The 16,764-nt window shown below is 47.8% G+C and overlaps 1 protein-coding gene across 5 annotated transcripts in view; it reads left to right on the top strand.

Moving 5' to 3' along the window:
• The window catches only part of LARP1 (La ribonucleoprotein 1, translational regulator), a 91,616-nt gene extending 75,153 nt beyond the window's left edge, over positions 1-16,463 (top strand). For all 5 annotated transcript variants that reach the window (XM_019657729.1, XM_019657728.1, XM_019657727.1 and 2 more), the window contains 9 exons: positions 1,618-2,010; positions 2,768-2,891; positions 2,995-3,200; positions 3,654-3,760; positions 4,721-4,872; positions 7,418-7,562; positions 9,628-9,737; positions 9,909-10,036; positions 12,101-16,463. In XM_019657729.1, coding sequence (XP_019513274.1) covers positions 1,618-2,010; positions 2,768-2,891; positions 2,995-3,200; positions 3,654-3,760; positions 4,721-4,872; positions 7,418-7,562; positions 9,628-9,737; positions 9,909-10,036; positions 12,101-12,310 — 1,575 coding nt within the window. In that variant the 3' untranslated portion in view covers positions 12,311-16,463. The remainder of the gene's footprint in view (positions 1-1,617; positions 2,011-2,767; positions 2,892-2,994; positions 3,201-3,653; positions 3,761-4,720; positions 4,873-7,417; positions 7,563-9,627; positions 9,738-9,908; positions 10,037-12,100) is intronic.
• Positions 16,464-16,764: the final 301 nt, after the last annotated feature.

Genomic DNA, 16,764 nt, shown 5'->3' with positions numbered 1-16,764 from the left:
TGCTAGAACACTGATGGCTGGAGACCTCGGGACGCTGTTGAGTATCTCAGGGCCTCGGTTTCCCCATCTTCAGATGGAAGGAAGGAGGAGTCAGACTGCTATAGAAATAGTAAAGAACTATACAAATCGTACCAATTGAGTCCACTGTTAGAAAAGTGTTTCACTCTTGAGATTACTGCCCCCTTTTTCAGGAGCACACTTTTGCTCCATTTATCTCCCCACTCCCCTTGCCCTTTTTGGTCTGGGGCTTGTGAGGAGGCCTCAGAGATGCCCTTGGACGTTGGGCCTGTGGAATTCTCTTATCCCTTTTCCATTGTACCACGGCGACCACCTCCCTCATCTCGGTCTCTTTCGTCTCCCTGCTTTGACCCCTGCTTCCCCATCTGTTTGGCTGCGGTCCTCTAAGAAGTGCTGGCGATCAGGCCAGAGTCAGGAGGGACAAGTAGTGAGTGGACAAGAGCCTTATAAGAGCCAGGCTTAGCCCCCACTCCCATCAGCCCATCTGGTACCTTAAAAGAGAGTAGGTTTGGAGTTCATATGGAAAGCTCTAGTACATTAGAGAATTGACAAATGCTTCTTCTCAAAGTCTCAAATTAATTCAGCCTATCAACACTCTCTAAAAGTTTTTCTTTGTGCGAAAGTCCCGTGTTTCTCTTGCCTTTGGAACATAATATTGTATCTGTTTAGCACACCCTTTGTCCCTCTCTTTATCTGCCTTATGCTCATTTTTTAGTGATCACTTCTTCCAAGAAGTCTTCCCGGACTGTCCTTATTCCTGCCTCCATTGGTTTAGTGCCCCTCTCCCTATGTACTCTCACAGGTCCTATTGATAGTCTTTACCATACCACCTTGCACTTGGCTGGCTGGTTGGTTGACTTTCTCCCACTGAACAGCTTGTTAGGTTGAAGGACTTTGTCTTGTTCATTATTCCGTTGTTAGGTTCTTCATACAGCGCCTGGTACCAGTGAGTACTTGCTCATTCATTAAATAGTTAAACATTTGCCATCGTTGGGTCCCAATCTAGGTACTGTGGCTATGATAGAAAGCAAGGCAGCTGTGGTCCTTGCCTCATGAAGCTTTATTTAGAAATGTTGGGGGCCGGTCGAGTGGCTCAGTTGGTTAAGAGCTCGCTCAAGAGTTTGAGCTCTGAGCAACAGCGGTTCGAGTCCAGCCCGAGCTGAGCAGCCGCTGAGCTGCCAACAGGTAGCAGGATGGCTCAGCTAAAAAAAAAAAAAAAAGAAAAGAAAAAAAAGAAATGTTGGATAGCTGGATACATAGATGATTCAACCTGTTGAACCACTGTGTGCCCAGGCTAGGTGCTGTGTAGGACGTAAACGTAAATGAGAGCACAGTTCTACCTGTAGGGAACTTGTCATCTCATTGTTTGTGAATGACTCTCATGTGAGCTGTGTGTAGAGAAACATGGAATCCTATGGACCATCCTTTGTCCATGAAGCTGCTTCCGGGGCTGACACATGTGACTTTCTGGCATGACCAGGGCCACCTTTGTGACAATCTCATGTTGAGGGGCTGAGGCCTCTGTATCGTGGGACAGCTATGGAACCTGGTGTAGGACACCCTGGTGATTCTCTCTCCCCTTCGTCTGTCCCGTTTTAGAAGTCAGAGGAGCCCAGGTTCCTCCACCAGACTGCTTTGCCTCAGCAGCTGCCCTCTCAGCAGCTGATGTCCAAGGATCAGGATGAGCAAGAGGAACTGGATTTCCTGTTTGACGAGGAGATGGAGCAGATGGATGGACGGAAAAACACCTTCACCGCTTGGTCTGATGAGGACTCTGACTATGAGATTGACGACCGGGATGTCAACAAGATCCTCATTGTTACTCAGACGCCACCTTACATGCGACGGCACCCAGGGGGGGACCGCACAGGCAACCACACCTCGCGTGCCAAGATGAGTGCCGAGCTGGCCAAGGTCATTAACGATGGGCTCTTCTACTATGAGCAGGACCTGTGGACTGCGAAGTTTGAACCTGAGTATTCCCAGATTAAGGTGAGGTTCAGACACAGCAGTGAGGATGGGACCTGGGGTGCCTATAACATGTGGGGAAGAGGAAGGCCGATTAGCTGTGTGACCTTGGGTGCAGAGCCTCAGTGTCCTCTGTGTGAAAAGGGGGTGAGAAGAGTTGTGTGAACACTTTGTAAACTCGGCCAGTGTGCACGGTGGTTACCGTGCAACCAGAGCATCCATATTTAATGTCATAACACTTCTGTAGGGCTAGAATAAGGATTTCTATTCTTAAATATATAGGCATATATGACAGTTGAAAAGCCTTTTAAGAAACTTGCTTTGAGTATGGAAGATGGAGAAAAGATAGGTCTTTTTAAAAATCACTGATGCTAGGAAACAGTCAATCCTCTGTTAATAGGTTTTCACAGAGTGGATGTACATGGTGGTGGGTGGGCCTTTGGCAAGCATATGTAGTCAGTAGTGTGTTTGTTGGTGGTGAGGAAAGGGGCAGGAAGTGATTCAGGGGGAGTCTGCAGTGAGTTTCCTGGGGAGCTGGAGTCCTGATCTCAGTCTTGTTGCGGAGAGCGCTGGACACGTACTAACCCCTTCTGTGTCAGCACGCTTGTGCCCGGTAACTGGGGTTGAGGAATGGTGATGGGGCAGCTGAGAGCCTGGGGACCAGAATTCCATGTATGTGGACGTGGGAGCTGCCCTCTCCAACTTCCTGCACGTCTTGATTCCTAAACAGGCTAGGGCAGTCTTGTGACATCTTTCTCCACCCATGTTGTATCCTCTGCAGCAAGAAGTCGAGAACTTCAAGAAAGTCAACATGATCAGCCGCGAGCAGTTTGACACACTAACCCCTGAGCCCCCAGTGGATCCCAACCAGGAGGTCCCTCCTGGACCACCCCGATTCCAACAAGGTGAGGGGCGACACTGGGGAACCTGGCCTGGGTGGGAGGGGGCCTTCCAAGGATAGACAATCATGGGCCTCCCCCTTCTTGCGATCCCTCTCTGCCTCTCTAGTTCCCACTGACGCCCTGGCCAACAAGTTGTTTGGTGCTCCTGAGCCCTCTACTATCGCCCGCTCTCTACCAACCACTGTCCCAGAGTCGCCAAACTACCGCAATGCCAGGACCCCCCGCACTCCCCGGACACCGCAGCTCAAAGACTCAAGCCAGACATCACGGTTTTACCCAGTGGTGAAGGAAGGACGGACACTAGATGCCAAGGTGAGGCCCTCCTGCCGGGCTGGTAGGAGCCTCTGGCCCACTTCACTGCAGACCAGTGCTGTGCCTCTCTCTTGTCTAAGCCAAGAAGGTGCCAGGTGCCCCACCTGCCCTGTGTTCTTAGGCTGGTGGAGCCCACTTGAGATTGAGATTGAGTGACTACATGTACGAAATGGACTGGGTGAAGGAGTGATGGCCCCATATCGCCATGAGGCCTAAGGAGGACTTACCGGGTGTAGGTCGTTGGGCAAATCCTTTGCTCCCAAGCCTCAATTTCTTCATCTCTGAAGTGGGCATATTGGGTCCTGGCTTACAGCTGTGGACATTGTAAGAGAATAGATATGAGAATAATTTGTAAAATGACACATGTGAGGGAATCTAATCCCTACAAAATGCTTGATGCTCCTCACATTGTATGACTACAATAAAGAACAAATCCTGGACTGACTTTTACAGATGCCTCGGAAAAGGAAAACAAGACACAGCTCCAACCCCCCCTTGGAGAGTCATGTGGGCTGGGTGATGGATTCCCGAGAACACAGGCCCCGGACTGCTTCCATCAGGTGAGGGGCTGTGGGGAGGAGAGATCAGGTTGGCTCTGGGGTGGGTGGGAGAGCCATGAACTCAATGGGACCAAGAAGAAAGAACCTCTGGTAAGAAAATTAAAGAAAGGGACATTCATCTAAATCTAAAAAAATAGGAGTAGCCTAGAAAGCTTAATCCAGGCCCTGGGAAGAGGAAGGCTTCTTTCTAAATCAGTAGTGTCACAGCTGAATGGGTCCAGATTCTCAGAAAGAGAACACCCATGAATTGATTTTAAATAAAGATATTTGCTGCCTACCTCAATATAGCCAGATAGTTGAATAAAAATACAAATTCCTGGGCTCCACTCTAGATCTACGAACTCAGCTTCTGGGGAGTAGGGCCCAGATTCCTTTTTATTGGGTTGTCGGAAAAGTCATTGACACATTTTTGCTACAAAAAAACAGAAAAAATACGTCATGACTTTTTCGACAACACAATATTTATTTTCAATAAAATAGCCCCAGTGTTCACTGTTCCAAAGCAAGGTTTGGGTGCCACTGAGCTGTGTATTCTCCCTGCAAAGGTGATACAGACTGAAAATAGGCATGATTTTAAGAAAAATATAGAGAGATTAACCCATAATAGCTCATTCAGGAAAGGTCAGTGTTAACTCAGGATAAATAAGTGGTTAAAAGCTCAGGTTTGGGCATTGTACAGCTCTCGGCCTTTAAATAGCTCCATTACCCGGGATGAGTCTCCCAATCTCTGCGAGCCTGAAACACCTCTTTGTAAAACCTTCCAAAGGTTAGTGCAAAGAGCAAGTCAGACCAGACCCATGGATGTGAGTGAAGGGCCTAGCACAGTGCCTGGGCCTCCTGGTTTGCTGCCCTGTGAGAGGCTGGATCTTGGCTGATGGAAGGGATCAGAGGGGCCCCTGCTAACCTGATGGCCAGCTACTCTGGGGAACCTGGTGACACTATCTCTTTCATGGCCTCTAGCTCCAGCCCCTCAGAAGGGACGCCTACGGTTGGCAGCTATGGCTGTACCCCTCAGTCGCTGCCCAAGTTCCAGCATCCTTCCCATGAGCTGCTCAAGGAAAATGGCTTCACACAACACGTCTACCACAAGTATCGTAGGCGCTGCCTTAATGGTAAGAAGCACAGGGGGAAGGGACAGAGCTTCTGGGGCCACCACTTAGATCCAAGGTGTAAGTGCTGGTGGAGGAGGTGACTATTTTCTCTGACCTCAGAACAAGTAGATGTGACATTATAGCCCGAAGGAATGAAGTTACTCAGGCCAGGTAGTTTTGGATACAGGAGGCTGAAAGAATCTGGTACTCAGAACCTTCCTGTTCCTTGATCTTCCCCTGTTGATATAAAAAATACCAAGAGTTTTCCTAGTTCTGGAAGACCACCAACTCAGCCATTGTCCATTGCAGTCCACTGTCTATCACAAACAGTCTGTGTGAGGTAGCATGTATTGTCTGGAACAGGGGTTACCTAACTGTGTGTGGCCTGTGGGCCACATCCAGCCAGCAGCCTATTTTTGTAGAGCCTTGAGCATTTTTAAGTGGTTGTGGAGGGAAAAAAAGAATTAATGCCAGAGCCCATACATATGTGGCCTGCAATACCTAAAATATTATTCTCTGGCTCTTTACAGAAAAAAGTTTGCTCTAGACAGTGTAAGAAAAGGACCTCTCTAGATGCTCTCACCTATTTCCTTTTATGACAAAATGAGACATTTTTTTTTTTTTTTTTAATTGGGGAATTGGAGGGGAACAACGCTGGGGAATCAGGGAAGGGGAACAGACAAGTTGCTGTCCTTTTGTTCTTCAGTCTAGTTATGGAGGATGTTGCTTCATTGGCCCAAGTTGATACCATCATTGCGCTCTTCCCGGGCGAGGCAGATCAGTCTCTGGCTTCTGGATGGCCGCTGATGGCGGCTGCTGGCCACACATGGTAGCCCAGCTCCAGGTTGAGCTGTTGTTCAGCATCTTAGCTGTAGAGGGCAGTGTCACTGGCCCTCATATGTGGGATCCGAACCGGGGCCCTCTGGCGTCCCAAGCCAGCTCCTAACCATCACGCCACTCGGCCGGCCCATGAGACGCCTTTTAACTGTACGTTTCTGTCAGGTTGACTGTAAAGATGCTCAAAACCAATCTTGAGTACTCACTTGTAGTTATTAACTCATCCCACCCCCTTTCATTCAGCAAAACATGGCTGCTAGATGCTGGTTCAGCACCTTCCCTTCCCTCTTCCTCTGTGTGTGTAATAGCTGCTTTATTGAATACAATCCACATACCATACAGTTCACCCATTTCAAGTGTACAATACAATCACCAGGATCAATTTTAGAACCTTTTCATTACCACAGAAAGAAACCCTGAGTCCCTTATTAGTCACTCCCCAGCGCCTCCCAGGCGTACCTACACAACCACCAGTCTACTCTCTCTATGGATTTGCCTTTTCTGCACACTCCGTATAAATGGAATTACATTATCTGCTTCTTTGTGACTGGCTTCTCTCCCTTAACATAATATTTTCAAGGTAGCATGTATCAGTACTTCATCCCTTTTATTGCCAAATAACATTCCATTATATGGATAGACCACATTTTGTGTATCTGTTCATTAATTGACGGGCATTTAAGTTTCCACTTTGTTGTGAATAATGTTGCTCTGAACATTGCTATAAAAGTTTTCTGTGTGTGTATGGGTTTTCATTTATCTTGGGTGGAAGTGTGGAATTGCTGGGTCGTATGGTAACTCTATGTTTAACCTTTTGAGGAACCACAAGATTGTCTGCAAAAGTGGCGGCACCATTTTGTTTTCCTAACAGCAGTGTATGAGGATTCTGATTTCTCCACACCCTCCCAGCACTTAATTGTCTTTCTTTGTGATTATAGCCATCCTGGAAAATATGAAGTGATACCTCCTTATGGCTTTGATTTGCATTTTCCTGATAGTTAATAATGTTGACCCTTTTTCTGTGTTGGCCATTTGTATTGTCTCCTTTGGAGAAATGCCTATTCAGATCCTTTGCGTATTATTTAACGGGATTATTTTTCTTTTATTATTAAGTTGTAAGAGTTCTTTATATTCTAAATAACATCTTTCTTATCAGATACATGATTTGCAAATATTTTTCCCATTCTGTGGGTTGTCTTTTTCCTTTGTTGATAGTGTCCTTTGAAGCACAGAGGTTTTCAATTTTTTTTAATGTTAATCAAATCTATTTTTTCTTCAGTTGCTTGTACTTTGGTGCTGTGTACTGTTTTGTTTTGTTTTGTTTTACCATTCTGCACTTGTTAATATTGTAGGGCTCATGAAATAATTGATAATGAAGAATTTCATTTGTTAGAATGTACAAATTACTAGTTCATGCTTTTCTTTGTTCTTACACACTTGAGAACAGTACCCTTTGAGGTGAAGAGCTAGACCAGGATGACCTGGCTCAGAAGGTGATACCACCTGTTTCTGGTGAGGTTCAGGCCCAGTGCCCGGCAGCCGAGCCTGACACAGAGTAGTTAAGTGCTCAGTAAATATCTCCTGAAAGACTGAAGAGGCAGGTGATGAACAAGGGAATTGGGAGGTGTTGGAGAAAGGACCAAGATCTTTAAGCTCCAGGATCATTTGTTCCCCAAAGAACAGGCAGCTTGGCTCTTAAACACGTCTTTCCTTCTTTCTCTCCCATCAGAGCGGAAACGCTTGGGCATTGGCCAGTCTCAGGAGATGAACACTCTCTTCCGCTTTTGGTCCTTCTTCCTCCGAGATCACTTCAACAAAAAAATGTATGAGGAGTTCAAGCAGCTGGCTCTGGAGGATGCTAAAGAAGGCTACAGGTGAGCTGGATTGGGCTGAGGGTTCTGGCTGGTGCTTGGCAGGTGGTGAGGGGTCCCTGGTGGTTCTCCTTCCAAAACTAACTGAAAATCTGTTGTGTATATACTTCACATACTTCATTAAAAATTTATTGTTTTTGAATGAGTAGTATGTTCACATGGTTCAAGATTCAGAGAGTTCAAAGATTATATATATAGTGAGAAATCTCATCCCTGCGCCCTGCCATTTAGTTCATTTTCCCAGAGGCGTCCTGTTTTGTTGGAATCTTGTGGGTCCTTTCTGAAAACACTTTGCCCATGTAAACAAGGACATACACCTATGTAGTCTCCCATACATCCCTTTTATTTGCACAAAAAATGGCCTCTTGTATATGCTTTCGTACCTTGCTTTTTGACTTAATGCTATATTTTAAAGATCATTCCATATCCATTCATAAAGAACTTTCTTGTTCCTTTTTGTAGTCTGTATGATGTTACGCTGTATGGATGTACTATAATTTATTTAACCAGTCTCCTATTATAGATACTTTTAAAGACTTCTCTTTTCCCCCCAAGTAAAATGTGCTCTCTGTAAGTAATTTGAAAAGTACAGAAATGCCTAAAGAAGCTGGGGGAAAACAACCTTCAGTTCACAGACCAACCAGTTTTGATGTTCTGCTATATTTCATGTTTTTTTAGATAATCCTAGGAGTGCCTTTTTGTGTCATATCATTTATAAGCATGAGCATTTTTCCATGTTGTTAAAATAACTTTTTAAGTGTGTGCTCTTCCAAACTTGGTGTGCATGTGTAGATGTAAAATTTGCATACTTGTTTACAAAAATGGGCCTATTCTACATATAACACTTTTTTTTTTTTTTTTTAAGATTTATTGGGGAATTGGGGGAGGGAAACAGCATTGGGGAATCCGGGAAGGGAAACAGACAAGTTGCTGTCCTTTTGTTCTTTAGTCTAGTTGTGGAGGACGTTGCTTCACTGGCCCATGTTGGTATTATCATTGCACTCTTCCCGGGTGAGGCAGATAGGTCGCCGGCCCCCTGACGGCCGCTCATGGCGGCTCACGGCAGTTCACACCGGTTGCCAGCCGCACACAGTAGCTTACGGCAGCCCACTGCTGTAGGGGCTGCAGCCTATGCCATTGCTGGTGACTCATGGCAGCCCAGCTCCAGGTTGAGCTGTTGTTCACCATCTTAACTGTAGAGGGCGCAGCGTCACTGGCCCTCATGTGAGATGCGAGCCAGAGCCCTGCTGCTCAGAGCTGGCGTCCCAAGCCAGCTCTTAACCAACGCACCACTCGGCCGGCCCTACATATAACACTTTGAAACACCTTTTTTACTTGATAATATAACCATCTGTCAGTATCCATCAGTGAATATTTACATTATAATTTTTAATAGCCTGTATTATTCTGTTGAATGGATTTACCATGGTTTTCTTAACTGTTTCTCTACTCTTAGACATTTAGATTTTGTTTAATAATTCTGCTATGAACAGTTTTGGTACATCTGTAAACTAAATCTGTATTTTTGGCCATTTTCCTGACATGTTCCTAGAAGTGAAATTTCTGAGTCAGATACGTATTGGCATGGTCAGATGGCTTTGCAGAGAGCTTATGCCAGGAATTGGCAAGCTTTGTCTGTAAAAGGACAGGCAATAAATATTTTATGCTTTGTGGTCTCTGCTCAACTCTGCTGTGTAGCAGAAAGCAGCCAATGACACTTCACAAATGAATTGGAGTAAACAAATGGTGTGGGCAGGAGGCTACTATTCATTTGGCCAGAGTTTGCTGACCCCGGCAAACTATTGGGTTATCAGAAAAGTCATGATGCATTTTTGCAACGAAAAACATAGAAAAAATACTTCATGACTTTTCCGACAACCCAATATAAAGATGTAATGTTGGACCCACTTAGACTAGCATTAAATGTTAGCTTTCTTAAAGAATATTTGCCATTTCCTTGATAATCCGTTGTTTAAACTCGTTCGCAGCTCATCATTATGCAGGTACATTTCCGTTTTACAGGTGAAGAAACTGAGTCCTGATTTCACTCACTTGTGTTCTCCTACAGATATGGTTTGGAGTGCCTTTTTCGATACTACAGTTATGGCCTGGAAAAGAAATTCCGGCTGGACATATTCAAAGATTTTCAGGAGGAAACCGTGAAGGACTATGAAGCCGGTGAGAGCCGAGTTGGAGCTCTGTGAGCCCTGGTCCTCTAGGACTTCTTCCCCTGACTCCCCAGTTGGACCCGCGTCTATCACACCAAACCCTCTTTCCCCTGAACCTCTTTATTCTCAACGTACCCTCACCCGACCAGCTTTTCTACCTCCCTCTCCTCTTTCCCTACAGGTCAACTCTATGGGCTGGAGAAATTCTGGGCCTTCTTGAAATATTCCAAAGCCAAAAATTTGGACATTGACCCCAAACTTCAGGAATACCTCGGCAAATTCCGACGTCTCGAAGACTTCCGAGTGGATGTGAGTGCAAGTTGCTCTTTCTCACCCTCATTGTCTTAGAAGGAAAACTGGACCAGACATCAGAAAACCTGGGTTCAGACCTCAGCTGTGCCACTAGCCCAGGAGCCATTCCCCCATTTGGGCCTAGTTTCTTCTATAAAATAGGGGGTGAGAAGTGGACAGTGAAGGCTAATTGGAAGGGATTATATGGTTGCGCCTTCCTCCCCTTCCCATGGTAGACATGGCTAAACCATCATAACATTCTTTCCTTCTTATCTCATAACCCTGTTTGGTGCTGTGTGTGCCCTGGTTAGCCTCTCCTCGTTGATCAGGATGGGTACCCAAGGTAAAATGTATTTGCTCTTTCTGAAAGAGGCCAGTTCCAACCCCAGAAGTTTATAAATTATGTTCAGTTGTTTCTCCACCCCTGTGGCCACCACCCCGCACCTCCCCCGACCCCCACCCTCATCCCCACCACCTTCCTGGCTTCATGGTGCAGTGGCTCAATAGTGACATCCAGTGGTGGATTGGGGTTATTGCTACTGGTTGTTTCAAGGGAAGTGTTGGAGTGATTGGACATGTCTCTGTGCTAGGTGCTTCATGGACTCCAGAGATGAGTGAAAGACTCTTTTTCCTTCAAAGAGTTATAGTGTAGTAGGGACATGCCACTTATCTTATTCCCTTGAAACTTTTTAGCAAAAAGACATACAAGTAAATAGCAATAATGGTCCACATTTTTTTTTTTTTTTAAGATTTTATTGGGAAATTGGGGAAGGGGGAACAGACAAGTTGCTGTCCTTTTGTTCTTCAGTCTAGTTGTGGAGGATGTCGCTTCACTGGCCCATGTTGGTATTATCATTGCGCTCTTCCAGGGTGAGGCAGATCGGTCGCCGGCCACTGGATGGCTGCTCACAGCGGCTCTTGGCAGCTCTCACCAGCTGCCAGCTGCTCACGGTAGCTCACGGCAGCTCCACTGCAGCCTACGCCGTCGCCGGCCACTCACAACAGCCCACCTCTAGATCGAGCTGTTGTTCACCATCTTAGCTGTTGTTTACCATTCGAGCTGTTGTTCACCATCTTAGCTGTAGAGGGCGCAGCGTCACTGGCCCTCATGTGGGATCCGAACCAGGGCCCTGCTGCTCAGAGCTGGCGTCCCAAGCCAGCTCTTAATCAACGCGCCACTCAGCCGGCCCAAGTCCACATTTATTTTTTAAATGTCATTGATTAAATGTTTAGTACGCGTTGGGTACTTCACAAGTACTCATTTAAGCTTTATAAAGTGGTGAAGTGGGCAGAGTTTATTATTGCTGGACCAATGGGTACAACTAAAGCCCCCGGCCACCCAGTAAGGTGGGCGCCGTACTGCGCAGGTCTCCCATGTAAAGATGAGATGGTTCTCTCCATCCGTAAGCACTTGCTCCTCCGGAGGTTGGAGTGGAGAGAACCCTTGTAATAGGACGACCAGCTAGGGCGGAACAAGATGGGCTCAGCTTTGGAGCCCAAAAAAGGAAGGAATGCTCTCGAGGTTACAGGTAGCGGCGCAGCCAGACAGCTCCTGGTCCGACTCTTAGATCAGTGTTCTGCTTAGGGCCTGAGTGGATGCGGCAGTCCCCAGGCGCCTCTGCGTCTTCTAAGCTGAGCATTCGCAGCATTTTGTGTACCACGTTCCCATATCATTTCCTGAGCAGTGACCCTTTCTCATAACGGGAGCAGACACTCGTAGGAATAAAGAGCTGGCTTCAGCTATAGATGGGCCCAGTCCATATGTTGTCTTCACCGATTGCCAGCTAGGGGACCCTGGGCACATGATCTTCCTGTGCCTCAGTTTTCTAATCTGTAACATCGGATGATTGCGTCTACATCCAAGGGTGGGATAGATGCCATGAGTGAATGCATAAATAGTGCGGTACTTGGTATCTTAGCATAGAGAAATGCTCAGTAAAACCAGCAATTCGTCTTTAAGGTGAAACCTATTATATGTACATTACATTTGGAGGTGAGAAGTAGGAGGTTGCTAGGCAGCCCTGGCAAGGGTGGATGCAGGTCGTGCCTCCTTATCACCTGTAACTCCCTCCTCTGTTACAGCCCCCCATGGGTGAAGAGGGCAACCACAAGCGACACCCAGTGGCAGCAGGAGGTGGTGGCGGTGAGGGCAGGAAACGGTGCCCCTCCCAGTCTTCCAGCCGGCCCACCCCCGTGATCAGCCAACCCCCCACACCACCCACCGGCCAGCCCATCCGGGACGATGCCAAATGGACAAGCCAGCACTCGGACACACAGACTTTGGGAAAGTGAAAAACCCCTTAGCCCTGGGGAGTTTTGGGGGGGAGGGTCGGGCAAGAGTCCATAGGGGTGCCCAGTCCCAGAAGAGCGGACAGAGAAGGGACAGGCCGAGAGTCATTGGGATGGGCCTTCGTGCTGAGTAGCAGTGCGCACACCATCTGGGCTATCAGAGGCAGCCTGGGCAGGAACCTCCATATCCCCTCTCCCCCCTCTCCATGGCCCGTCTTCACATCCTAGCTTCTTCTAAGGGGGGAGGGGAAGGGGGGAGATTTTTATATATATATATATATATATATATATATACATATACATATATATATATCAAGTTTTAAATTATTGATAGTTTGTCTGGATTACCAAAATCACTCTGCAGCCCTGCCCGCGGCTGGTAGGCCGCAACCCTGGTTCCCACCCCACAGCCTCCTGCGCCCCCTCAAGCCAACTATGCAGCCCACGAGAAGGCCCCGTGGGCCCCATTGCCCAGTACTGTCCATGGAAGGCTCTGGCAGCGCCCCTGGGTTCCACGAGCACCAGCCCCTTTATCACCTGGGGCTTGCCATCTCCGTGTTCTGTCCTCTCCCTGCTGTCCCCACCATACCCTTCTGCCATCTTCCGGGAGAAGGAAACCAAAGGATCTAAAAGCGGAGGCGGGGAAGGTTTGGACCTTTCCCCACTCCTCTCTCCACGCCCCTTATTCCCAAGCCTAGAGGGACGCTGCTCATACCAGAAAAGACTATTGAGAGATGATTTATTTTATTTTTCTCTGACCTTTTCATCCTTGGGGAAGGAAAAAAAAAAAAAAGACAAAAGCGACCATAAAAGACCAAAAAAAAAAAAAAATCCGAAACCCCCACCTAATCCACAGAAAGTAATGTCTTTCCCCTATCCTTGGAATTCGTTTTTTGTTTTGTTTTGTTTTGTTCTTGGAAATAATATTTTTTTAAAAGTTGCCTTATTGTGGAGCGGGAATCTGAAATAACCCAAATGCCTGTTTTCCTCGGTGGAGTCAACTTGAAGAGCCCCACCTTCTCTGGATGTGCCTGGGCTGGATGGGCTAGAATCTTTCTCTGGACTAAGTTGCATGTACAGTGCCTCCTGCCTGGAGGCGAGAGAGTTGGGGCGGCTTGGATGAGAGCCGTGCCCGAAATATCCCTGCTGTTGCATCGTTTGAAGCTGACGTCCTGTGTCTGTACACTGCTGCCACTGTTGTGTCCTCACTCTGCTTGCTGTTGCCTCAAGCCAGGCCCTGTCCTGCCGTGACACCCTTCATCCTACCCTCAGAACCCTAAGGCCAAGTTTGCTTCAAACTGTTGGCGAAGAGTATTGGCCTGGATCTGGGGCACACATGTCCTCATCTTGACCGTCTCCCCACCTCGGGAAAGGTGAACACCTGGCAGTGGAGGCTTGGAAACCTTTCTTGTGTTGGCCTGAAAGATCTTGGAGACCTCAAGGAGCTTTGTCTCATAAAAGGTGGAGGAAAATGCCATTCTTCTCCCTTGGGCCTGGTGGGGTCTCCCACATTGCATCCCCCTCTGCAAGTCATCTCTGCCCATCCTCCAATTGACCCTGCCTGGGAACGAGGGAGGAGGGGAGGAGGAGGTGGGGCCTACGGGGAGCTCTGCCAGTTGGAGAAACCCTGCGGCAGGAAGGTATATGTGGACATAGAGTATACCTGACTTCTCCAGCCACAGACTGCTTGGGTTGGGCTGTGACTGACAATGAATGGCTGGAGTCGACTGGAGTCTGAAGCTAGGGAGGGTGACGAAGGACTGACACACACAGACTGGACTGTGTGTCAGGTGCAGGCGTGACGATGCGTTGACCTCTGGTGGGGACCAGGCAGCACAGAGAAGTTCATGGTAGTGTTGCTCAGTCGCTGACACTTCCTTGGCCCTCTTTTTCAACTGCTCCCTCTGTTGGGCTCAAAGGCTGGGAGTAGGAACTAGTATCCCAGGCCGGCAAGGGCTTGCCTCTGTCTTGGCCACCCTACGGCTCTCGGCCTACACTTTCCCTCATCTCTGCCCTTCCAGTGATCAGTATGTGGGAAGCCCATCGCAGTTCCTCTGACCCAGGTGTCTCAAAAGCCAAGGATGAGTGTCTGATCTCTGCTCTGACGATGGGAGCTGAGGCCTTTCCCTGCCCAGCCTGGCGGCCTGCCTCACATTGTGTCGGACACTGGACTCCTGCACCCCAGCCTCTTTCTTGCTTCATTTCCGCCTTTCTTTCCTTCAGGTTGCTCAGCCCTGTACTGTATCCAGCACCACAGAAACCTCAGTGTTTGTCCTCTGCTGGGTTTGGGGGCACAAGGAAGCCTTGGGAATGTAGAGAAAGGCTATTATAATCTAGAGTTGACTACCAGGCCAGGGGGCTGTCATCTTCTCCCTGATCCTCCCACAGACATCCCAGAAAGAGGAAGCCCCTTTGGGGTGAAGAGGTGAGGACTTCATCTCAACATAGACTGAGGATGGGGAGGAAGGAGACTTTTTCTTTCTTTTTCTTCCTTTTTTTTTTTTTTTTTTTGTAACATGTTAGGAGTTGATGTTGCAAAGAGTAGTTTACATCTTCACTTTCTGAAGACACTTGAATTTAGGACCGATGTATCTGTGACAAACGTGGCAGGGGCCATCAGGGATTGCCACTTGACACTCACCATCCTCCCATGGGGATCCTAGATCTGAGACAGAGCAACAGCCTGCCCAAAATCCTGTTCGTCCCATACCCTTCCAGGATTGGCCCATGCCAACAAAACCTTTGGGCATCAAACATCAGGTCTGGGTGCCTCGACCCTGCTAAGGGGCAAGCTTCTCTCACCCTCCCTGGACCTTGGAGCAAATGCACTACCAGTATAGAGGGGCTGCCCAGCCCTGCTGCAGCCTGGACCCCCCGGGCTCAGAGCCAGTTGCTGAGCCCCCCATGTCAAAGTTGTTACGTTTTGTTTTGTTCCATTTTCACTCTTTTTTTTTCCCCCTTTGCTGATTGATTTTACAAAAGAAAGTAAGCTGCTCGGAAGGCCCTGGAAGTGGAGAGCAGGGGCAAGGAAGACAACTACCTGAGGAGGGTTGGGGTGGGGTTTGTTTTTGTTTTTTTGTTTTTTGCCAAAAGCCTGGGTAGAGTGGTCTGGTTCATCTGGCGCCCTCCTAAGTGGGACCTCAAAGGATCTCTTGTGTGGAAGGGTCCCTGGATTTGCCCCAGCCCCACCCTCTCCTTCAGCCATGTTGATGGCAGAGGCAGAGAAGATTGGAACTTACAGCCCATTTCTCACTGGAGAGGAAAACTTGTCATCTGGCTTTGTGGAGAAGGTTCCACCTTATGCTCATAGTACATTATCTTTACCATGTGCTAGGATATCACATTTAAGAGGACAAAAAAAAAATGTAAAATACTTGAATGAGCTTGTATTATAACATTAATATTATTGAGAGTATCTGCTTTCCAGGCTGAAGTGATTCATTCATTATTCTAGTCCTGCTTTAGTCCTTTGTAATTTGTGGTAATTATGCTTTTCTTTTTAATACAAAAAAAATGTATAAAAATAAAAACTTGAAAAGGCACAATACTGGCTGGTCTCCCATCTGGGGTACAGCTGTTGGGGGTGAGGGATGGAGCTTGATGAGGGAGGAGCCTTGCGCTGCACATGGGACAGTGGCGGGGCTCTGCCATTGGACTTTGGGGGAGTCTGCCTAAGACGGGCCCCTTAGCCACTGCTACTGCATCCAGGTGAATTCCTCAGTGGCCTTGAGTGCTGCCGGCCTTGAATTCACGTATGCCTTGTGTTTCAAGTGAGATGTGGGAGCTACAGCCAGTGCCACAGAACAGACTGCCCAACAGAATTCCAGGGTTCCCTGCCCTGGCGGTGGCCTAGTTTTGTGGGAGGAGACGGCCAAGAAGATGGAGGCTGCTGTGATTTCTCACAGGAGGGTCAGCACGGCCTCACTGAACAGACAACACTTCAACACTGGCCTTCTGGAATCCAGGTCAGCCACGGAGCTCGGAGGGTTGGTGGTAGGGCGGGATGGGACGGTGAGCGTCGTGCCCCCTCCTCCCGTCACTGCCCTCTGGGCTGTTGGTGTCACTTCCCTGACCCGTAAGGCCAGGTGCTGTCAGTGGTAAAATTCCAGTCTGGCCTAGATGTGTAATTACAAAATAAAAATGAGGTGTGGCCTGATTTACTCATTTATCTGACAACTATTTGTCTCCCAGGCATCTCATCAGAAATGGTTTTCCAGAGAATTCCACCTTCCGTCGAGTGGGCGGGTACTTGGATTCTTCCAGTGGCTTGCACAGGCCAAAGAAGAGTTTAGAAGATAGTGGCCAGGGCTGCTGCAGACTGATTTGTACAGGAAGACAGTTAATTCAACTTCACTTCCACAACCTGTTAGGAGTACTTGTGAAAGAGGCCACTGATTTGTTTCAGCTGTGCTGCCATAGCTTCCAGATGCCATGTGATCGAGAATGTTGAACGAGTC

The sequence above is a fragment of the Hipposideros armiger genome, unplaced genomic scaffold, assembly GCF_001890085.2.
Source record: "Hipposideros armiger isolate ML-2016 unplaced genomic scaffold, ASM189008v1 scaffold_279, whole genome shotgun sequence".
NCBI lineage: Eukaryota > Metazoa > Chordata > Mammalia > Chiroptera > Hipposideridae > Hipposideros > Hipposideros armiger.
The sequence above is the reverse complement of the archived record's forward strand: the minus strand, read 5'-3'. Positions and strand labels throughout refer to the sequence as shown.